A 24,260-nucleotide genomic window follows, 5' to 3' on the forward strand; every position below is an offset into this window, starting at 1 on the left:
TGAAGATGTTCGCTATTGAAAATTGGATTGTTTACACAGCTGCTAAGGAGAAAGAGATGTGATCATAAACCTTTATTTTTATGAAAAGATATGAAATAGATGTAGAGACTGTGAAGTGATAGATCAATAATATTGTGCTGCAAACACTTTTAAAATAAAAATAAATTCAATTCAGAGTGACTCCTGGCCAACATTCTAGGAACGTTTTCAGAGTCACTTTCAATTTGCCTTGCTTCTTGAATTATATACCCAAAGGAATTCTAAAATAATGCAGCTGACATTCTTCAAGAAATGATTGTAGGTGGTATGTAGAAAGGAAGGAAACAGTAGATTTTAGTGGGATCAGCTTGAAAATCAACACAAAGGCAGACTATGGTGCCCAGTTGGTGTCATTATAACTAAAAGGTATAAAGTCAAGAGCAAACAAAAACAACCCCTACGGCCAATTTCCTGTATATTCTGCAATGTTTATAAAGAACTTATTGGCATTTTATCAGAGGTCAATTTGGAGAATTGGGAATCCTGCGCTGGATTTTTATTTTGGGGGTGGAGGAATCTCCTGATGTTGTGGTCCTGTTTCCTGACTGACAGACCCTACCTTTGCTATTTTTAGAGAATCAGAGATGGAATGCATTTGTGGCTCCTGGTCCCAGAGGCAGGTCTGAGATGAAAATAGAGTTGGGCCAATGCCTAGGCGTACAGGTGAAAAGATCTGTTTGCTGGACCGTTGGCTCAGCTCTGGAGATGAGTGTGAGAGGCCCTGAGTCCCACATCATCCCACCCTCCCTATCCCTCATGGACCCTATAACCTTTCTCTCAGTATCCATTATAAACAGAATTATCAGCATTGAGCAGATATCTAAGAAGAACCTTAAGAAGAGGTTTGTAAAAATCATGAGGGGCATGGATCGGGTGAATAGCCAAAGTTTCTTTCCCAGGGTAGGGGAATCCAAAACTAGAGGGCACATGTTTAAGGTGAGAAGGGAAAGATTTAAAAGGGACCTGAGGGGTAACTTTTTCACGCAAATGGCAGTGTATGTGGAACAAGTGGTAGAGGCAACATTTGAAAGGTATATGGATGGGTATATGAATACAGGGATAAGGACCAAATGCTGGTGAATGGAATAGATCAGTTTAGGATATCTGGTTGGTGCGGATGAGTTGGACCCAAATGTCTGTTTCCAAGCTATAGAAGTCTATGAATCTATGACTCTGTAAGTTCATAAAACTGTCCAAATAAATAAATATTACTCAAAAATTCAATTTTAAAAATCCTCTTACTAACTTATAATTGATGAAATAAAACCAAGCTCATATTTTTCTTGAAAGCTGTTGAACAAACCCAGCTGAGTAGAATCAATTTGTGAATATGAAATTCTCGAGCATTCAAACTTCACTTCCATTGAACAACTGTATCAACAAACTCTCATTATGACACGTGAAACTGGTAGCAGCTTCTGAATTTACCTCTCAGGTGTTTCCCCGTTATAAACCATATTCCTCTTACCCCCCTCCCCATGCCCACAGTTGTGACAATGTCTTTGTTGATGTGCCTCACATGGTCCAACTCCATGAAAACAATGCAAGTTTGAAACCCACAATGGCACTGGCAATATTGCGACAGCTGTGTGCATGCTCCTTCATTTTACTCCAATGAAAATTGCTGACATTAAGAAGGGAAATGGGAATTGTGAAGTCAGCACTATTCTTCAAGCCTGCCAGTGCAATTTGGCATTGCATTGGAACTGAAAAATCGACTCTCCGGCAATGGTAGTTATGGGTGTGAAGAATGGATAGCTGTTCCTGCCATTTAAACTAAAGAGGTAGAACAAGCTTGAAGTAATGTGAGTACTGTCAGTCAGAAGTAGAGCAGATTAAATCCTGCTGATAATCTTGGCTCTGAATTGCTGCTGGCTAGGCAGTCCATCGCAATGAAAATCTCAACGTGCTGTAGCTGAAGTAAAGATTCTTTGATGTCTTAACAGCATTCAACTGCACTGTTTGTCTTTATATATGCTCTGCTTCCTGTAATGTTTTAATCCAAAACAGAAAGGTAACATTTTCTAAGCTGAATAATGCAGTTACATGATTTTGTTGGGCAACAGGAACATCAGCACTGGAAATATGCATTGTCACGTAAATTGTTGAGTTGTGGTTTGCCTATGAATAGATAAAAATAAATATTAGGTAACCAGACAGAAGAGGGTGCATCTGGTGGCTAATAGTCTTCATTGGAAATGTGGTTTCAAATAAAGAATAATGGAATGATGGATGGTTTTTCCCACCTTATCACTGATATTCCCACCTTTTAAAAACAGAACAAGTTGCTCATGATAAATGAGGCAGAAGGACAAATGACAAGCTAGAGCCTCATTAAAAATTGCATTCAACATTATTTTCTACTTAAAACTAAGGTCTGCAATGTGTAACTTTTAACCCTACTTTGTATGTTTTACACTGTACTATAATTACTGCAATGTCTAATTTTAACTTTATTCTTTCTTTCCACCTTGTTCTTAAGATTCTGTACCTAGGTACTTGCACCTAAGATGGTGCCTTGAGGGGTGACATTATACACCTTTCACTGCACTCCTGTATTTTTGTGCTTGAACACACCTGACAATAAAATCAAGTCAACTCAAAATCAAATCAGGTCCTGATTGAGCACCAGCAAAGACTTACTATTGAACAGAGGAAGCCATTCTGCCTATTGAGTCTATGCTGGTTCTCTGTAGAGAAATCCACTCTGTCCTATTTCTAATATTAATTCTTATGCCTTAGTCTGAATTAAAAAGCAGATTGCATTGGAAATGCTCCAGAAAATGGAGTTCCATTGAGATCCTGATGTGATCTGTTCCTTTTCTTGGTTACTTGGAAGCTAGTCAAATGGAAAACTCATAATTTAGTAGGAGCATGAGCAATTTAATAGGTAATTTATGAACTTTTTAAGCCTGTATTCCTTCTTTCTCCTCAGGCATGTGTTCTATTCTGCGTCTGCAACTCAGAGGAGATGGATACATAGTGGGAATTCATCATTGAGTGATACTGATGCCATAGGAGCAGTTAGACAGTGAAATTAGCATGTGGCCACAGTGAAAGGTTTCTGCTGACTGATGCAATTCCTTCAGGTTAATCTCATCTATTAGGGATAGTAACATTTTGCCACTTCAAGCCTCTCAGACCTGAAACAGCAATAAAAGCACAAAGTGCTCGAGAATCTCAGTAGGTATGGCAACATCTATGAAGAGAGAAAGAGTTAATGCTTTGACTCCAAAATGACTTTTGCTCAGAACCTTGAAATATCAACCCTATTTCTCTTCCCCTAGATGCTGCCAGAGCCGCTGAATATTTCCAGCATTTTCTGTTCTTATTTAAGATTTTCAACATCCACAGTATTTTAATTTTGCCATAAATATAAGACAGTGATTAATAAATCCAATAGATGTTCTGAAAATGTAATGTTGAATTAAAGAACACATTTGCTGCACACTAGAAAATGGACAAGCAGGGAGGGTAAGGCAAATGCTTTTAATTGTATTACCTTTCCTGCCTGTCTATTTTCTGGTGTGCAGCAAATGTTTTCCATAATTCAACATTACATTTTCATATAAATGTTTAAGGACAAGTTTTAAGGCTTTAGACTTTCTCAGTTAAAGAGGAACTTCTTTACTCAGAGACTGGTGGAAATATGGAACTCACTTCAAGAAATAATTGAGGTGAATGGGATTGACACATTTAAAGGAGAACTGGAAACAAGCATGAATGAGAAAGGAATAGAATGTTATGTTAATGAACTAGGTGGAGAAGGGTGGGAGTCAGTCATTGAGCTGTTGGGTTGAGTGGCTTGTTTCTATGCTACAAGTAACATGTATTTCTAATATACAAGATACGCGATGCTGTTCAGGGACATTTTCCATGATTTGTGATAAGAACAGCTATGGCTATGTGTGCCCAACACATTGCTTTACTTGATTTTTGCATGATCAATCTGTGCAAATGAATAAGAATGCATTTACAATCAGTGTGTTTGGGAGCATTCATTCAACACGCTGTAAAATTCCTAACCTAAATCATAATGTGGGACAAACCATTTGTGCATGACTCATTTCTTTTAAATTTCAAACCTAAATAAATCCATAATTGCCTCCTCAATAAGAATAGAAAATGATGGTCATTCAGCGAATATAAAAAGGAAAGATAGATTCAGACAATCTGGATGTGTCACCGTGCTCAGATCTGAGGTTGGAAACATTTTGGTTTATTTGGAAGATGGAAATGGAGGGGAAGGCAAAAGGGTGAATAGGATAGGAGGGTAGTTGGGTTGATGGATCTACAGTCTGATGGAGAGATTTAAACTATCATCAATGAGATGATAGAGGTTTTTTTTAAAATGGAGGAAGATTTTACAATTGCAGTTCAGTGGAAATGAAATTCAGAAAGGATGTATGTAAAATTGCGGTTGAAACACCAGCAACCAAATGGCAAAGTGTTTCCCAGTGGAATGTTTAGCACTAAGACTTGAAGCCTTTCTTCCTAAATAAAAGGTAATTTTCTCAGATCTTATTTCCTTTGTTCTCTAAACTACTTGGAGGCAAAAAGCATATTTTCTTCCATCCACCAGACTGCTTACTCTGTGTCCATTTAGAAATCTGACCTACTATCAAGATTAATTTCTAAGCTCTAGAAACATGTTCAAATGCCACAGTAATATGAGGTTTCTACTCTTCATTTCAGTTTGAAGAACAGTCACTGTATCTCAGTATCTCAGACAATCAATGGAATGGCCTTAAACATTATTGAATCAACTTAGATTTGTTTTCTTCTGAAGATACTTGGGCTTACTTATGGTTTGACTGGATTTTAGCCAAAATACTTACTTCTGGCCAAACATTATACAGAATTTGCTGCAATGTTTCAAAAGTAAACAGTTTAGCCTTCAGTTAAAAATAGTTGAATATAAAGAGGCTTTTTCTGGTTTGTGTGAACTATTGGGAATGTTCACATATTGGGTCAGATCAACAATTGTTTTAATCATTTCGTTCCTGCAGTTAGCCTCCAAACACCATAATGAATGGAGTTCAGATACAGAACACTAAACTCACTTGACATAAAATCCTTGGCAGTTAATATTGTATTACAAATAAAGCAGCAGTTATTGGCTTAGTCTTTGTCAACAACAGCTACCAGATTTTAACTTTGGTCTTTAAGTGAAATCATTCCAGATGATTTGTTTAAGTAAGTAAAGTTCTTTAGATCCCTAAAGGTGTTGGTAGTAGAGTAGCTGTATGATTATTTACTATGAATGAAGCTCATTTAGGCTGGATGCTGGTGTAATAGCTGTTTACCTTGTGCTTTTCCTTAGAGTAAGCATTATATTAAAAAGCAATAGCTCTTTGGGTGGTCATAGAAATATCCAGCAATATGATCTAGCATGCAAAACTGTAAATATCTATTTGTATAACAGTTACATTTTGTTTAAAGACTGTAAATTTTATTTGAGTTTACTTTAGTAAGTTAAAGGCATCATAATTCTTTCACTGAAAATGCCTATGCCAAAGAAAACATTGCACTATCTCTCCCACATCAAAATAGATTTGACAACTGTTCAAGTAGTGTTGCTATTTTTTTTAAGACACCATTCCTACCACTTAGATAAAAGAGGGTATCAGTGTGTGACAGTAAACCACTGACATGGATAGACATGGTCAATAATGCATCTTGCCCCTTTGATGTTGCTTTTGACACTAATAGGCACTTTATTCTACTTTACAGTGCCTGCAGCCCTGTAAAGAGTCTTGGGACTTACAGGAGGTTCACTGCCAAAGCAAGTGTGAGGTAAGGTCCATCCTTGGGTGATTTATTTTAGCTATTATTAACTTTGAAAATAAATCAAATTGTTGGCTCAGTTTGTAGGTAATCGAATGTAAACACCAGTGGCAAAACCAAGAGGGATGTGAAATCACAATCCAAAATAGAAAAACAGGACAATGGGTTTCGTCCCTTGAGACCATTTTTTAAATATGTGACTAGAAATGCATTAATTATAGAATTTCTCCTGCCTTGCAGTTTACTACATGAATGATGCGTTTGTTAGGGTTTCAACATATAAGCTGTAGTGATTGTAACAAGGTCAACCAACTGAACCTCATAGAATATGAGCTCCCCAATTGGGGCTATTAATCTGGTCCAATCAGGGAGGCCTGGCCGATATGTAAAAGGTGAGTGTCACAGACACTGACACTCTGGTATCTGACTGTGAATGACTAAAGTCTTGACTAAAGTCAAGGACCGTTCATGTCTAAATAAAGGGTGGTTTGGTGATGGGTACTGGCTTCTGTGGAGTTATTTCATAAGCAACAAAATAAAGTATTTTTCTGGATGCATTAGTTTTTTTTAATTTAATTTCCAGTCTCTCTTTCCAAAGAAACACTATGAGTGCCTGACCAGCTGTGAGTTTCTCAAATCAATCCAGTCAGTGAAACAAGGTGACTGCCCAGCTCCAGAGAAGGCCAGTGGCTTTGCTGCTGCCTGCGTTGAAAGCTGTGAGGTAGATAATGAGTGCTCGGGACTGAAGAAATGCTGTTCCAATGGCTGTGGTCATACGTGTCAAATACCACGGAACCTGTTCAGAGGTACGCACCGGCCTTGTATGTTGAAAAAACCTAACTGAAATATTAGAATGTATCCCCTTATATCAAATGTTTTCCAATAAGATGACAGGTTGTGAGGATTATATAACAGCTTTAAGATGTCACTGTAATCATGTCTTTCCAAAGTCATGAAGAAATTCAGAACAATTTTCATTTGCATAGCAAATTTGGTATTATAAAGTGTCTCAAAGTGTATCAACAAGATGTTAAACTGCCCTTGACAACGACAAAAGGAATTCATCAAGACAGTGATCCAATTAGTCAAGAGAATGAGTGTTATTTGTGTTCTGGGTTCTGTTCTCTCAGCTCTTTTGATTTAACCAACTATGCCCCTTTTGCTCAAATTTTCCTTCCCCTCTTTACATTGCCTTGCGCTAAAAATGTACCGTACCCTGCTGGATAAACAATTGACTTGTTACCAATGCTCTGTTTTAGTCTCTGGGCAGATTACATAATTAGGTGTCACTAGGATTGAGTTGTTCTATCTGCCTTTGCACATAGGAACACAGGGACAGGACTGGGACAAACAAGTCCTTTAAGTCCACTCAGTGATATCATGACTAATCTGTGACCTAATTTCATTTGCCCAGTTTTCTCCCATATCTCCCAACATGAACAAAAATGTTCACTCACATTAAAAAGTAACTATTAACCTAGAATGAAAATCCATTTGCTGAAGAAAGTATCAAACTTCTATCATCCTTTGCAGGTAAGAATTGTTTCCTAACTTCACTGCAAAAGCCTGTCTATAAGTTGTGGACCATGTCACATCACTTAGGGTTGAAAGGGTGGCCCATGAACACAGTCCTGACTCCTTTTCCAAACATCACCCCCACGGCAAAGTTCTGCTCCCTCCTCTGCAAACAGTAAAACAATTTATGGAGTCATTGAGTCGTAGAGATGTACAGCATGGAAACAGACGCTTCGGTCCAACTCGTCCATGCTGTCCAAATATCCTAACCTAATCTAGTCCCAAGTTAGAAATCACACAACACCAGGTTATAGTCCAACAGGTTTAATTGGAAGCACACTAGCTTTTGGAGCGTTGCTCCTTCATCAGGTGGTAGTGTAGGGCTCAATCCTAACACAGAATTTATAGCAAAAATTTACAGTGTGATGTAACTGAAATTATACAATGAAAAATTGCTTGTCTGTTAAGCCTTTCATCTGTTTGAATACCGTGATAGTTTCACTTCTTTCATGTGTAAATCACAAAGCTTTTTTTAAAAAGTTGCATTCTCAAGTTAGCTGTTAACAATGGTGATAGCTAAACAATATGTTGAAGGTGTTGGCCCCCTGTGTTCTCTGTCTATGCCATGATGTTTAGATTGACTCTAATCTAAAAAGTGAGATAACGGAGTTCTACATGAATGCATGCAGTTTTTGAGCAAAGTACAATGTAACTCTGCAAATTCAAATTCACCACACAAAATATATATGTGCCTGTGGGTCTTTGTCTGTCTGTGTTGGGAGTTGTGAGTGTGAGAAAGTGTATATGTGTGTGTAGTGAGTGCAGAGCATCTTACATCTGTGAGGGGGTGCATGTGTGATTGTGGGGGTGTGTGTGTCTGTAAGAGTGTGTGTGGGTGTCTGTGTGCGCGTCTGTGTGTATGTGTGTCCATGTGTATGTGTGTATAGGAGTGCCTGTGTGTGTGTGAGAGTGTGTGTGTCTAGGAGTATCTGTGTGTGTGTATAGTACAATGGTGGTCACCTGTAATGCGACATGAACCCAAGGTCCTGGTTGAGGCCCTCCCTATGGGTACCGAACTTAGCTATCTGCCTCTGCTCGGCCACTTTTCTCTGCTGCCCATCCCGAAGTCCACCTTGGAGGATGGTCACCCGAAGATCCAAGGCTGAATGTCCTGGACGACTGGAGTGCTCCCCAACTGGGAGGGAACCCTTCTGTCAGTTGATTATTGTGCGGTGCCCATTCATCCGTTGTCGTAGCCTTTGCTCGATTTTCCCAATGTACCATGCCTCCGGGCATCCTTGCCTGAATGTATAAGATAGACAACGTTGGCTGAGTCACATGAGTACCTGCCATGTATAAGGAGGGAGGTGTCCCCACGCGTAATGATGGTATCTATGTCCACACTCTGACACGTCTTGCAGCACCTACTGTGACAGGGTTGTATGGAGATGTCCTGAGAGCTGGGCAGCTTGCTACGAACAACGATGTGTTTGAGTTTGGCGGTTGTTTAAAAGCAAGCAGTGGAGGTGTGGGGAAGGTCTTGGCGAGGTGCTCATCCTCATTGATAATATGTTGCAGGTCATGAAGAACATGGCGTAGTTTTTCAGCTCCTGGGAGCTGAAATGCTACGCCATGTTCTTCGTGACCTGCAACATATTATCAATGAGGATGAGCACCTCGCCAAGACCTTCCCCACACCTCCACTGCTTGCTTTTAAACAACCGCCAAACTCAAACACATCATTGTTCGTAGCAAGCTGCCAAGCTCTCAGGACATCTCCATACAACCCTGTCACAGTAGGTGCTGCAAGACGTGTCAGAGTGTGGACATAGATACCACCGTTACGCGTGGGGACACCTCCCACCTTGTACATGGCAGGTACTCATGTGACTCAGCCAATGTTGTCTATCTTATACATTCAGGCAAGGATGCCTGGAGGCATGGTACATTGGGGAAACTGAGCAAAGGCTATGACAACGGATGACTGGGCACCTCACAACAATCAACAGACAGGAGTGTTCCCTCCCAGTTGGGGAATAATTCAGTGGTCCAGGACATTCAGCCTCAGACCTTTGGGTGACCATCCTCCAAGGTGGACTTCGAGATGGGCAGCAGAGAAAAGTGGCCAAGCAGGGGCTGATAGCTAAGTTCGATACCCATGGGGAGGGCCTCAACCGGGACCTTGGGTTCATGTCACATTACAGGTGACCACCATTGCACTATACACACACACACACACAGATACTCCTACACACACAGACACTCCTATACACACACATACACACGGACACAAATATACATAGATGCGCACACAGACACCCACACACACTCTTACAGATACACACACTCCCACACGCACCCCCTCACAGACTTAAGACACTCTGCACTCACTACACACACACACATACACTTTCTCACACTCACAATCCCCAACCCAGACAGACAGATACACACATACACAAACAGACAAAGACCCACATGCACACATATATTTTGTGGGGTGAATTTGTACTTGCAGGTGTACTTTGCTCAAAAACTGCATGAATTCATGTAAAACTCTGTTATCTCACTTTTTAGATTAGAATCAATCTAAACATCATGGCATAGACAGAGAACACAGGGGGCCAATACCTTCAACATATTGTCTAGCTATCACCATTGTTAACAGCTAACCTGAGAATGCAACTTTTTAAATAAAGGTTTTGTGATTTACACATGAAAGAAATGAAACTATCATGGTATTCTAACAGATGAAAGGCTTAACAGACAAGCAATTTTTCAATGTATAATTTTAGTTACATCACACTGTAAACTTTTGTTATAAATTCTGTGTGTTAGGATTGAGCTTTCTACTACCACCTGGTGAAGGAGCAATGCTCCGAAAGCTAGTGTGCTTCCAATTAAACCTGTTGGACTATAACCTGGTGTTGTATGATTTTTAACTTTGTACACCCCAGTCCAATACCGGCATCTCCAAATCATAATCTAGTCCCATTTGCCAGTACTTGACCCATATCCCTCTAAACCCTTCTTATTCATATACCCATCCAGATGACTTTTAAATGCTATAATTGTACCAGCCATCACCACTTTGTCTGGCAGCTCATTCCATACACGCACCACTCTCTGCGTGAAAAGATTGACCCTTAGGTCGCTTTTATATCTTTCCTCTCTCACCCTAAACCTATGCCCTCAAGTTCTGGCCTCTCCCATCCCAGGGAGAAGACCTCTCTATTTATCCTGACCATGCCCCTCAGGATTTTATAAATCTCTATAAGGTTACCCCTCAGGCTCCAATGCTGCAGGGAAAACAGCCCCAGCCAATTCAGCCTCTCCCTATATATCAAATCCTCTGATTCTATTTATTGTGTCAGTTCCTTATAATAACTTGGAACTTTCAATAAAATCATCACTAAACCTTCTAAAGCCCTTTTATTTACTTGGCAAAATACCTGAAGCTAATAACTCAACATTGTCTGGTGTTTAGTGCCACAAGCTCACAACCTATTGTCCTTTGTTAGAAAGCAGATTCATCACCCAAGGAGTAAGTCACATTGTATTCAAGGCTGATTTCACTGTCAATGGATACTCACAGGGTGTAACCAAGAATATCTAAAAGCTTTTCGGCAAATATTCCAACTGGGGAATAGGGTTGAGAAACTTATCAGCCATGACTATTCTCTGAGAAGCTGGGGAGGAGATAGCAGAGACTTTGGCTTTGATCTTTGAGCCGTCATTGTCTACAGGTTTAGTACCAGAGGTCTGAAAGATTGCAAATAGAGTCATAGAGATATACAGCATGCCAACCAGGTATCCCAACCCAATCTAGTCTCACCTGGCAGCACCCGGCCCATATCCCTCCAAACCCTGTTGTGCCCTTGTTCAAGACGGGCAGTAGAGGTGACCCAGTTAATTATAGACCAGTGAGTCTTACTTCTGTTGTAAGAAATTTTTGGAAAGGATTATAAGAGATAGGATTTATAATCATTCAGCAAGCAACAATTTGATTTCAGATAGTCAACATGGTTTCATCAAGGGCAGGTCATGTCTCACAAACCTCATTGAGTTTTTTTGAGAAGGTGACCAAGCATGTGGACTTCAGTAAAGCCTTTGTTAAGGTTCAACATGGTAACTGTTAGAGAAAATGCAGAGGCATGGGATTGTGGGTGATTTAGCAGTTTGGATTAGAAACTGGCTTTCTGAAAGAAGGCAGCGAGTGATGGTTGATGGAAAATATTCAGCCTGGAGTCTGGTTACTAGTGGTGTGCCACAAGGATGTTTTGGGACCACTGCTGTTTTGTCATTTTTATAAATGACTTAGATGCAGGCAAAGATGGATGGGTTAGTAAGTTTGCAGATGATTCTAAAGTCGGTGGAGTAGTGTATAGTGTGGAAGAATGTTACAGGTTGCAGTGGGACTTGGATAAACTGCAGAATTGGGCTGAGAAGTGGCAAATGGAGTTCAATGCAGCTAAATGTGAGGTGATTCACTTTGGGAAGAATAACAGGAAGGCAGAGTACTGGGTCAATGGAAAGATTCTTGGTAGTGTGGATGTGCAGAGGATCTTGGAGTCCATGAACATAGATCCCTAAAAGTGGCCACATGGGTTGATAGTGATGTACGGTGTGTTAGGTTTCATTGGTAGAGGGATTGAGTTCCGGAGCTGTAATGTCATGCTGCAACTATGCAAAATGCTAGTGCAGCCGCTGTTGGAATATTGTGTACAGTTCTGGACGCCTCATTACAGGAAGGATGTGGAAGCATTGGAAAAGGTACAGAGGAGATTTACCAGGATGTTGCCTGGTCTGGAGGGAAGGTCTTATGAGGAAAGGCTGAGAGATTTGGGTCTGTTCTCATTGGAAAGAAGAAGGCTAAGAGGGGATTTGATAGAGACATACAGGATGATCAGAAGATTAGATAAGGTAGACAGTGAAAGTCTTTGTCCTAGGGTGATGATGTCAGCTTGTATGAGGGGGCATAATTACAAATTGAGGGGTGATAGATTTATGACAGATGTCAGAGGCAGGCTCCTTACTCAGAGAGTGGTAAGGGCGTGGAATGCCCTATCTGCCAACGTAGTTAACTCAATCACATTAGGGAGATCTAAGCAATCCTTGGATAAGCACATGAATGATAGGATACTGTAGGGGGATAAGCTTCGAATAGTTCACAGGCTGACGCAACATGGTCTGTGTTGTATTGTTCTATATTCTATGATCGAATAGTGGAACAGACTTAATTGGCTGAATGGCCTAATTTTGCACGTATGTCTTATGGGCATTAATGACTTATTCACCAGCCTGTGGAGGTAATATAAAACTGACATGATGATGTGTTTAACTCATGTTTTAAAATTATTTTAAAGGTTTTATTCTGTAACGTGGTACCCAAGTAAGAAGTCTTGTTTAAAGGAATAACAAATGTAGATAGGGAACATCATTATAGACCTGATTTTCTGATCCATGCCTTCTGTGAACACAGCTCTCTGCTGAGAATGAGGAATTTACGAGCTGGCCCTGGTGTTTAAGGAACTTGTCATTTCAACTTATGAGAGTTCAGGTCATGTTTCGTCGGTTACAGAGCAATCCAATAATCAATGCAGACTTTAATATTGTAGAACAATGGAGGTCTATGCTGTGGTTAGGATAGAAAGCGAAGCTTAGGAATTTAGTAAAAATACTTTCAGGAATTAGACAGCTTTGCCTCAGCCTCCATTAGGACATTTGAAAATATCTGATAAATTACTTAGTAGTAGCCATTGAGACTGAACAATCTTTGTATTAATGTGAAGGAATTTTAAACATTCCGACTTCAAAACAATTAAATTACCAAATAGTAGTTTTCCTTGATGGCTATTTCTACTTAAAGTGATGAGAGGAGCCATATAGATTATGAAAAGTCCTTGATTGAACTCCTGTTCTGTAATGTTCAGGAGGGCAGCAAGAAAGACACATGCACTGATTACCTGAACAAGCTTCCAGTTTGTAATCATGATTTTAAAACCTCAACTGCAAGTTAATATCCAGATTGGAAAGGGCTATTAAAAAGGGAAATGGATATTTGCAATCTGTAACTTTTCCAATTTGGATTTCAGTGTCAAACATGCTGGGCTGGATTTGACATCCAGTGAACAGATGTCATGACTAGATGCGGAAATAGTGGATTTCCTCTGGGTGCTCCGGTTTCCTCCCACAGTCCAAAGATGCGCAGGTCAGGTGAATTGGCTGTGCTAAATTGCCCATAGGTTAGTTGCGTTAGTCAGAGGGAAATGGGTCTGGGTGGGTTACTTTTTGGAGGGTCGGTGTGGACTTGTTGGGCCGAAGGGCCTGTTTCCACACTGTAGGGAATCTAAACTAATCTAACCTAGGCGTACCTTCCCAGTTTACAGCAAGATGGGTTGAGAGAGACTGGGAGCCGGGATGTACGAGATGCAGAAGTATGAGGTTGCCTGACGTTTGGGGGTGGGGGGAGTGGGGGTAGAGGCTTTGATCAAAACAGTGGACCCACGCTTGCCTCTTTCATCCTTCAAGTTTGACCAGTGTTGCTTGTCAGGTTTCTGAACCATTGCCAACTTCTGTTCACTGCCCACAGTTTATGGTCAGGGCAGAATGGGGCCTCAATTGCCTCATGATTGGGTAGATCACTCAAAGAAAATGATCTCCCTCCCCTCTGCATAAAATTGCAGAGGTGGCTGAGAGGTGACGTGATGCCTTTGACAGCAAATGTGCCCAACAGCGTGCAAACCCACTTCTGATGTGGGGGATGGGCAGGGTTTAAAATTCTGCACAACACAGACAAAGGTCACGGTCACACTATTAACTAAAAAAGTTGTGTGGATGTCTTTCAATTCATTTAGAATATCTATCATATACTTGGAAGACCTAATTTCAGAAAGTAATTATTTAAGATATTTCAAGAACATTTTTGTCTGCTCAAGAACAATGTAGACATGATGGACGAGAAAAGGTGTTCACAGTGGAAATGGTCGAATTAAATTATAGCCATTTTTCAATCATCAAGCAGTACTTTATATGGATTAAAGCACCATTAATTTATTTACCAAATCATTTTTAAAAATTAGCCTTGTGAGGTAAAATCCTTTTGGGGATTGGTCCATGGTTGGCAAAAGTACCCTTCACAATTCTACCAAAGAAATGCAAGAATGTGAAAACACAAACAATGTTTAAGATTCGAACCGATGCTCATCTAGCATAAACTTCCCTTTTTATTGATTCATTCAAGTCAAAAAGTACTCAATTGACTGTGAAGTACTTTTGAGACATGCTGGGACCATTGAAGAGGCTAAATGCTTGATTCTCGTGAAGAACCTAAACTCAGAGGGGGGGGGGGGGGGGGGGGGGGGGGTTGATGTGGAAGAAACAAAGCCTGAAGAAAGTAATACAGTAGGTGGTATTTTGGGAAATTTAGCAAATTGAAGAGGGAGATGGCAGTGGCAGCCAAACTGTTGGACTCTGGTTTAAACATCCATGAAGTCTTCTCATTGATATAAAAGGAATATTGAAAGCTCTATACTGCAGTTCTATAATTTCATGCCATATCTTAGGATGCCTAAAAAAACTTCACAAATCAATTAATTTGAAGAGCATTCACTGTCACTACATTAACACATTAAGCAGCCTTCTCGTATGAAGTAAGGTTTTACAAACAATATAGCTTGAATGGTCATTGAATCTATTTTCTGGAGATGGTGTCTGAGGTAACATTGTTGGCCAGGGTTCAGGGACAGTCTCTTGCCTCCTTTGAAAAATGCATGAGACATTATCATAAACCTGAACAGGCAGACAGTGGACGCTTCTGCATTTGTACTTTTGTGAGCAGTGTTGCATGGCTTTTATTTTCAAAGTTGTTTACAAATGTTGGATTCTATTCTCCAAATGTTCCCTTCTCCTATTTCATTTACCCCACCCAACAGCATTCAAAGCCAATGAGATTGCTTCAAACTATTGCTGCCCACAAAAGTGCTACCACAAATCCTCCCAGTATTTGTTTTCTACAGTGTAATTGCTAACATGTAACTCCTTGTTGCTGTCTGGGGCTGAATAGTACAATAGTACATCAGAACTTCAACCTTATAACCTTAAGCTGCTGTATCTGAGATTCTTCAAAACTAATACGACTTGCTAAATTTCAACACATAAAAATGATAAAAGATGAAATGGTCATAAAATATCCGTCAGAATTTTCTTTGGATAAGATTTTGAGAAATTACTTTTGCACTGTTTTTTGCTTCATTTGTGAGAGAAACCTGGATGAGGAAGAGTCTGATGGAGCTATAAAGTTATGAAGCATTGTCATGTATAAGATATAAAAAAAAACGAAACTGTTCTTAGACTTTATGTCTGATTAATGCAATTTCTGTTTATGATGAAGATTTTCCTATGTGTTTTAAAATACCGCAGAGACTCTCTAAAATGTATACTGCCCAGTTGTATTAAAGTGGCTGATGGACAAGATTGAAGAGTTGGAAGCCAATTTAGGATCATGCATACTAATTCTAAGAGTTCATTATGTTCTGGCTTAAGATGGGACTTTTGGGATTTTGTCCTTCCATAAGCAATCTCTGGAGCAGCAATGCAGACTGCAAGTTTGTAAGTTTGGAGATATGGAACTCGTGAAGTCTAATCGTGCTGCCTTCGTCTAATGCATAGACAGAGGAGTGTTTCCCAGGTCAGGAATGTGATTGCACGAATAGTGGGCCTTACAGTTCAACTTTCTGGAATCTGATCATTCGGCTGGTTGGTGGAATGATGAGTGGATCGTGATTGTGTGTGTAGGATGTACAGTCTTCACAGTGGCTTGGCACAGATACTTCTGAAGTACAGGAACTGACTAAGAGAAGGTCTTCAGCCCCATTGAGATGAGGAAGTCTTTTATAGGAACCATCAGCAATTTTCTCACCAGCATCAAAATAATTAACCTCATCCTCAATTACGTGTTCCTGTTGTCACAAGCTTTTGCCTGTAACTCACCTCAAGTTGCCACTTTTCCGCATTTCAGCACTAAATGCCTGTCAGCTACAGGCCTCATTGACTTCCTGTCTTACACTCACTTCCTCTAAGCAGCTAGAGGCCATTCAGCCCATCAAACCTGTTCAGCCATTCAATTAGATGATGGCTGATCATCTGTCTCAAGAGCACTTTTCCTGCTAGCCCACACCTCTGATGTCATTAGCATTGGGAAATTTGTTGTTGTGTATGATTGATTCACTGTTGGCAAATAGCCATTACAGATGCAAATTATCCTTCAGTTGCCTCCTTAAATAATTTTATTTCCTTCCTGCTGGGCAGGCTACCAACAGAATTCACAACCTTCTCTGGAAAAAATCCAGTTTTTTTAGGAACTTGTCATTACTGACAGCAGTCTCCTACAGTGTTGTGAGATGCATGGAATATGGTGGTGGTGGCATTTTCTAATTTTTTCTTAAATATTCACGGGATGAGGTCTTTGCTTCAAGGTCTGCATATATTTCTTTTGCGAGGTTCTGATGATCTACCTTCTTAAACAGCTACAGAACAAGTGCTTTTGGTTGATTCACAATGTCCTTAGGGAGGGAATTCCAGGACTTTGACCAATGACACTTAAGGAACAAGGACGGATTTCCAAGGCAGGATAATGAATGACTTGGAGAGGAACTTGCAGGTGGTGGTATTCCCCTGTATCTGCAGCCCTTTTCCTTCTAGATGGAAGTGTTTGTGGGTTTGGAAGATGCCTTATGAGAAAATTATGCAGTGCACCATTCAGTGCTGCTACTGAATGTTGGTGGAGGAGTGAGAATTGCAAATTTGGCGCCAATCAAGCGGCTGCTTTATCTTCAATGGTATCAAGAGTTTTGAGCATTTTGGAGCTGCACTAATCCAAATATATGGGAGAATTCTATCGCACTCTTGACTTGTGTCTTGTAGATGGTGGACAAACTTTGGAGAGTTAGGAATTGCTAGCCTTTGATGCGCTCTTATAGCCACACTATTTCATTTACTGGTCAGTGGTAACCCCCAAGATGTTGAGAGTGGGTGATTCAGTGATGATAATGACATTGATTGTCAAGGGACAATGGTGGCACCCACTCTTATTGAATATGGCCATTACCTGACACTTGTATGGCATAAATATTACTTCACATTTGTCAGGGAGAAAGTGAGGACTGCAGATGCTGGAGATCAGAGCTGAAAATGTGTTGCTGGAAAAGCGCAGCAGGTCAGGCAGCATCCCAGGAACAGGAGATTCGACGTTTCGGGCATAAGCCCTTCTTCAGGTATGCCCGAAATGTCGAATCTCCTGTTACTTGGCTGCTGCCTGACCTGCTGCGCTTTTCCAGCAACACATTTTCAGTTCACATTTGTCAGCCCAATCCTGGATTTAGTCCAGGTCATGGTGCATTTGAACATGGATTGCTTCACTATCTGAGGAGTCACAAACATTTTGATATCATCAGCGAACATCACCACTTCTGACCTTACAATAAAGGAATGGTCATTAGTGAAGCAGTTAAGATGGGTCTAGGACATTACCCTGTGGAAATCCTATAAAACTGTCCTGGAGTTGAGATGATTAATCTGCAACCACTGCAACTATCTTTATTTGTACCAGCATGTTTCCAACCAGTGGAGGAGTTTGTTCCCTGATTCCCATTGACTTCAGCTTTGCTAGGGGTCCTTGACATCATACTCAATCAAATGCAACCTTTATATCAAGGGCAGTTTCGCTCACCTCATCTGTGAATTCAGTTCTTTTGTCCACGTTTGAACCTAGGTTATAATGAAGTCAGGAAGCTGAGTGACCCTGATGGAGCAGATTATTGCTAAGTAAATACAGCTTGATAGCACTGTTGAGGACACCATCCATTATTTTGCTGATAACTGAGAGTAGACTGATGGTAAAGGAATTGGTCAGATTGCATTTATTCTTTTAGCATGTAGGGCACAACAGGGCAATGGATAGTGTAATTGTTGTAGCTGTAGTGGATAGCTCAGCTAGGGTTTCAGCAAGTTGGGGAGCTCATCTCTTCATTTCTATTGCCGGAATATTGTCAGAGCTCATAGGCTTCCAGTATCCAGTGCCTTCAACTGTGTCTTGATATCACATTGAATGAATAGAATTGTCTGAAGACTGGCATTTGTGAAACTGGAGGAGGCAGTAATGCAGCGTTCATTTGACACCTCTGGCTGAAGATTGTCGCTAATGCTTCAGCCTTACATTTTGCACTGATATGTTAGGCCTGCCCATCATTGAGACTGAGTGTATTTGTGGAGCATACTTCTCCAATGAGTTTTTAAATTGTTCACCATCATTCACATTGGGATGTGACAGAATAGCAGAACTTAGACCTGATCTGTTGGTTGTGGAAATATTTAACTCTGCCTATCACTTGGTGCTTATGCTGTTTGGTATATCAGTAGTCCTTTTTTTAACTTTCCCAGCTTGACACCTCATTTTTCCATTTGCTTGGTGCTGCTCCTGGTATACTGTCCAGCACTCTTCAATAAACCAGAGTGAATCCCTGAGTTTGATGATAATTGTAGATTGGGGGTGTGCCAGGCCTTGAAGTTGCACAAGTACAATTTTACTGCTGATGCCCACAGCACCTCATGGATCACCAGTCTTAAGTAGTTGGATGTTTTCACAATCTATCCTGCTTAGCACAGAGGTAGTGACCCACAATGCAATGTGAAGATGGGACTTTTCCTCCACTTGGACTGTGCTGGCAACCCCTACTGTGAATGTAAGGGACAGATGCATGTGTGAGTGGTAGATTGGTGAGGTAATTTGGTTTTCCTTTATGATTTCCTCACCAGCTACCACAAACCCGGTCTTGCAGCTATGTCCTTTAGGACTTGACCAACTCAGTAGTGGTGCTCCTGAGTCACCCTTGGTATGGGCAATGAAGTCACCCACCCAGAATAATTCTGCACCCTTTGCCAACCTCAGTTCTTACTCCAAACTGTTCTCAACATGGAACAATACTGATTTATTAGCTTGGGGTTGGTGGGGTTTTTTGGGTTTGTTGGAGAACATGGAAATCAGCAGGAGGTTTCCTTGCCAATGTTTGATCTGATTCCATTCGACTTCCTGAGATCCAGAGTCAATGTTGAGTACTCCCAAGGTGATTCCCTCTGACATGATAATGCTGTGTTGCCACCTCTACTGGGTCTGTCCTGTTGATGGGGAAGGGATGGTAATGATGGTGTCTGGGACATTATCTGTAAGAGATGACTCGGTGATGTCAGGCTTATGCTTGTCTAGTCTGTAAGACATGTGACCCTTCCTTGACACTAGACCCAGATGTTAATAAGGAGATCCTTGCAGGTATCAAAAGAGCTGTGTTTTTTTACTTTCACTTCTGGTGCTGAGAATCATGCTGGGTATTCCATTTGATTATTTATTGCTTTGAGGCTTTTTAGCAATTTTATACAGCTTGAGTAGTGTGGCAGGCCGCTTCAGAGGGCAGTGAAGGGTCAACCATGCTATTGTGGGTCTGGAGGCACAAAATAGGCCAGACCAGATGAGAATGGCAGCTTTCTAGATGGACATTAGTGAACCTGATGGGTTTTTGTAATTACAATTGACAATAGTTTAATTAGACTTTTAATTTCAGATTTGATTGTTAATTCAGTTTCCAAACTTTGCCAAAATGGAATCCAACCATAGATACCCAGAACATTTCCTGGGTCTTTGGTTTGCTTATCCAATAACCATGTGCTATGCTAAGGCCTCCCCCTTCGCTCTTGAACATATGTATTTTTGAGGCTATTCAACCTGCTCCTGTGGCCTGTAGAAGCAGAGGAAAATATTCATTCAGCATGTCTGTTTGTTGCTATGTTGCATCAGCCTTGATGAAGAGTGGTGCCCTTTAAGCTATATATACAATTGTCTTTCTCTAATGGGAAGAGATTCCTATGGAACTTCATGCACTATGGCTAACTATCCAGTAACGTACCTACCATTCCAGTATAAGTTGCCTCTCTTCATCCTATTTTTAAATATTGTTGCTAGCCCTTAGGCCACTGATATCAATTGGCATTCCATCTTCCAAAGCAGTTAGAATCAGCTAACTCTACATGGAAATTCAAGCTTTGACTCTCTGGTCTGTGTGGCTTAGTCGGACACCTGATGGTGTTTTTAACCACAGACTCAGCAGGAGATTTACACTGACTTATATTTACCTATGATGTAACTGCAATGAATAAAGAATCACAGTTATGTTTCAGAATCTAGCCTTGGGATGCAAAGTTACAGGTTGGAATTTACGCTTACTGAAATAGGCAGTGGTATGCGCTCCTTGTATTTCCAAAGAACATCAAGAGAGTTGTTACTTTGAGAAACAAATTAAACAAATGCTAATTTAAAAAAAACAGAAATGCAGTACTTTCACATGTAAAATGCAATTTCATTGCACACTCCGGTCAAACTTGAAGGCTATGATTTAGTTTGACAGGAAGTATAACATGATAAAAAATCACCTTCAGGCACTTATCTTGCTTGAAGTACTGTTTATAATTGTAAGTGAACTGAATGCTAATGTCTGTCACAAATAATAAAAATAAATTATGATAAGTCAGAATCAAAAATCATACCTCCTCTTGTAAAGTTTTTAACCTTGCCCTTAGCTGCTTATAGTTTGATTCTTATTCTGGTGAAATATTGTACAATAATAGTCTTTAAAGGTTCTTATAATAATGTAACTTTAATATATGTGGAGTTACCCTAATGTATAGCTTCACATTCTCTGTAAGGGTGCAACATCTTAAATTTGCTGTTGGGAGATGTTGGGAACTGAATGGCTTTGGCACATCCAGCATTTATTACCTACCCCTAATTGTCTTTCAACAAGTGGTGGTGAGCCATGAACCATTAAATAGTTAACAAGGCCATTTCAGAGGGCAGTTAAAATTCAAACAAAATGCCTTCGGTCTGGAGTCACATCTCGGCCAGACTGATAGAAGATAGTGGACTTCCTCCTCTGAAGGATTTTAGTGAGTTTAATGAGTTTTCACAACTAAACAGTAAGGCTGGGAAATGCAGGGTTACAGGGATAGGGTAGGGAGGTGGGTCTGTGTAGGATGCTCTTCAGAGGGTTGGTGTGAACTTGATGAGCTGAATGGCCTGCTTCCATGCTGTAGCGATTCTATGAATTGACTGTAACCTTGTGTTCTTACCTCCCTGTGCCCATGCAACACTTCATAGCAGTCATCAGTTAATAAACATCCAAATGGTATGTGACCATCCCCAAATCATTAATGGTAAGTTACAGAAAGTAACCACAACACCCATATTTTATGGACACTATGAATTGCCCATTTATTTTGTTAGAAATTATTCCAGGATAGGGTTATTAACTTTAGTTGAGAGTTATGGCATTGCTGTGCAATTCTCCATTGGCTCCAATTAAATGCTTATAATCTGACATGTGAGATGACAGCGTCATAATTCAGGATGACATTAAGTGCACTGAAAGGAACTGTTAGAAAAATGGCATTGGGCCAGATATTCTGAGGAGAGGCAATCTCTACCCTTTTTTTGTGAAAGGAGAGTGATCCTTATTTCTGTGAGGTGATCGTGGTCAGGGCTCCTTCACAAATGCAGAGCATTATTTTCATTCTGACAGTTCTGTCATGGTGCAGAACAGTTGGGGGAAGACAAACCACTACCCCCATTTTAAAGCAATCAGCTGCCATATTCTGAAATTTAAAGGTCCAAAATCAAGGACAATCACTTTGATAGCAGCTCATAAAAGATAAGTATATAATGTAAGTGTGAGGTCAGGGACCAGCTAAGTAGGATGTAAGCTAGGTATTGATAGTGTGTCAGCTGGGTGGGATGCCAAGTGGTTAGAAGAGGGGTCAGTCATCTCGGTAGGGCAGGTTGCCAGCGTAGGGGGAGAGTGCCAGAGGATAGATTGCCTTGAGTGGGGATAGTTTGCCTGGAGGTAGGATATTATGGGTGAGGGTAGGTTGCCAGGAGGTAGTTAGAGTGAAGGGGCCGATTTCCAGAGGGTTGTAGGGGGTCAGGGCTGAAGCAGTGAAGTGGGTTGGGTCTGATGTTGGGCTCAAAGAGAGTGTCAAGTCCAGCTCATGTGAAAGGGGAGACAGGTCCAGCAATGGCCAAAGGAGGATGTTGGAGCCAGTGGCATGGTAGGGGTGTTGGGTCTCTGGGGTGTCAGGTCAGAGACTGGGGCATTTAAGTGGTCTGGGACAGATATAGTTGAGGGTGTGTATGATAAGTTTGGTGTCATTCAAGAGTTAGCCAGGAGTTAGACTATGTATTTTCCTGAGTAACTATTTACTTCATTGCTTCAGAACCCTCCATACTCTCTGATTTAAATGAAGACTTTTGGAAGGTTGAAGGTGTAAAGGAATTGCCTGTGGAAAATCAATTCTCCTGGGCAATTTATGTGGTGTCTGCTACAATGCAGATTTTGTGAGTTCCCACCTACACTGGAATACTGCCTCTCTGGCCATTGGAAACTCCAGGCTAAGGTCATTGAAAAAGTATATCCATTTTTCAGGAAGATGAACAGTGACCTGCCATGAGGAAGAAAAGCTCAAGGTGTAGCTTGAGGAAAAGGAGCACAGTGGTGGTGCAAGTTCAAAAGTTGCTACTTGAAATTTCACCCAATGGTAGATCTAACACTTGCTGCTTGGTTCCTGAGGTGTCAGAGACCTGTTGTGTATTTCCAATGTTCTGAGGTATTCTTCAAGCTACAGTTTACTTTGATTCTTGAAGTATAAATTGACTCACTGTGGCAATGTTGTTCTTTTTGCTTAACAAAATCCTGTCCTCCCTCTAATGTGTGAGAAGGAAATTACCTTTTGCTTCTTCATCTGTGTAATCACATTATCACCAGAGCCTTCTTTCTTTTGGGACTTATACTGTAAAATGCCCTGTATATTTATCTCTCTGCCAAATTTCAGCCATCTCCTCCTTACTGACGTCTTTCAACATGCTGTTGTTCAATTCTTCCAAAGTTTGGCTACATTGATATCTATGTCGAGAGTGTGGTGCTGGAAAAGCACAGCACATCAGCAGCATCCGAGGAGCAGGAGAATCAACGTTTCGGGCATAAGTGTCTGAAATATCAATTCTCCTGCTTCTTGGATGCTGCCTGACCTGCTGTGCTTTTCCAGCACCACACTCCTGACTCTGATCTCCAGCATCTGCAGTCCTCACTTTCTCTACATTGATATCTATATCATATAACTTAGAATATTTCCTACATTAAGAAGTGCAATAAAATACATATTGCTACACTGTTTAACTGATAAAGTCGTATTCTTATGATATTTTTCAATTGACTACTCAGTTGACTATTTTTCAATTGTTTATCACTGTGTGCTCTGGCAAATCAGAGTTTCTTACGGCATTTATGTAGACATATTTAAGAAGAAATGGCAAAGATTTGAGCTTGTGTTTAATTTATCATGTGGTTCTTGAGTCTTGTCATTCCTGAGGAAAGGTCACATGAGAAACTCAGCTACAAATTATAAAGAAAAGCAGCAGGTCACATAAGAAACTCAGCTACAAAGTATTAAAATATGCAGCACCCTCTTGTCTTACTAATGTTGTATCTTTTGAAAAGTGTTGTATGTAACCTTTTATATGTATTTTATTTTATATATACCTAAATGTCTTCTGTATCACGATCTGTACTACTTAACTGCTATAATGATAATCCCCTATGGTGCCCTCTAATACAGGTGTCCCACTGAAACCCAGAAAGGAACTAAGTTTTACAGAGTTACCAACTGGAAACCTGGAGATCAAATGGTCATCAAAGTTCAACATTTCTGTCGAACCAGTTATCTATATTGTACAACGAAGATGGAACTATGGCATCCATCCTAGTGAAGATGATGCCTCTCACTGGCAAACTGTAGCACAGGTCAGTAATACACATAAACCA

At 40.5% G+C, this 24,260-nt stretch overlaps 1 protein-coding gene across 2 annotated transcripts in view; it reads left to right on the forward strand.

Moving 5' to 3' along the window:
• The window catches only part of LOC132816834 (anosmin-1), a 213,066-nt gene that overhangs the window by 142,598 nt on the left and 46,208 nt on the right, over nucleotides 1-24,260 (forward strand). For both annotated transcript variants that reach the window (XM_060826808.1, XM_060826809.1), the window contains exons 3-5: nucleotides 5,773-5,835; nucleotides 6,410-6,632; nucleotides 24,055-24,239. In XM_060826808.1, coding sequence (XP_060682791.1) covers nucleotides 5,773-5,835; nucleotides 6,410-6,632; nucleotides 24,055-24,239 — 471 coding nt within the window. The remainder of the gene's footprint in view (nucleotides 1-5,772; nucleotides 5,836-6,409; nucleotides 6,633-24,054; nucleotides 24,240-24,260) is intronic.

This window comes from Hemiscyllium ocellatum, chromosome 6, assembly GCF_020745735.1.
Source record: "Hemiscyllium ocellatum isolate sHemOce1 chromosome 6, sHemOce1.pat.X.cur, whole genome shotgun sequence".
Lineage (NCBI taxonomy): Eukaryota > Metazoa > Chordata > Chondrichthyes > Orectolobiformes > Hemiscylliidae > Hemiscyllium > Hemiscyllium ocellatum.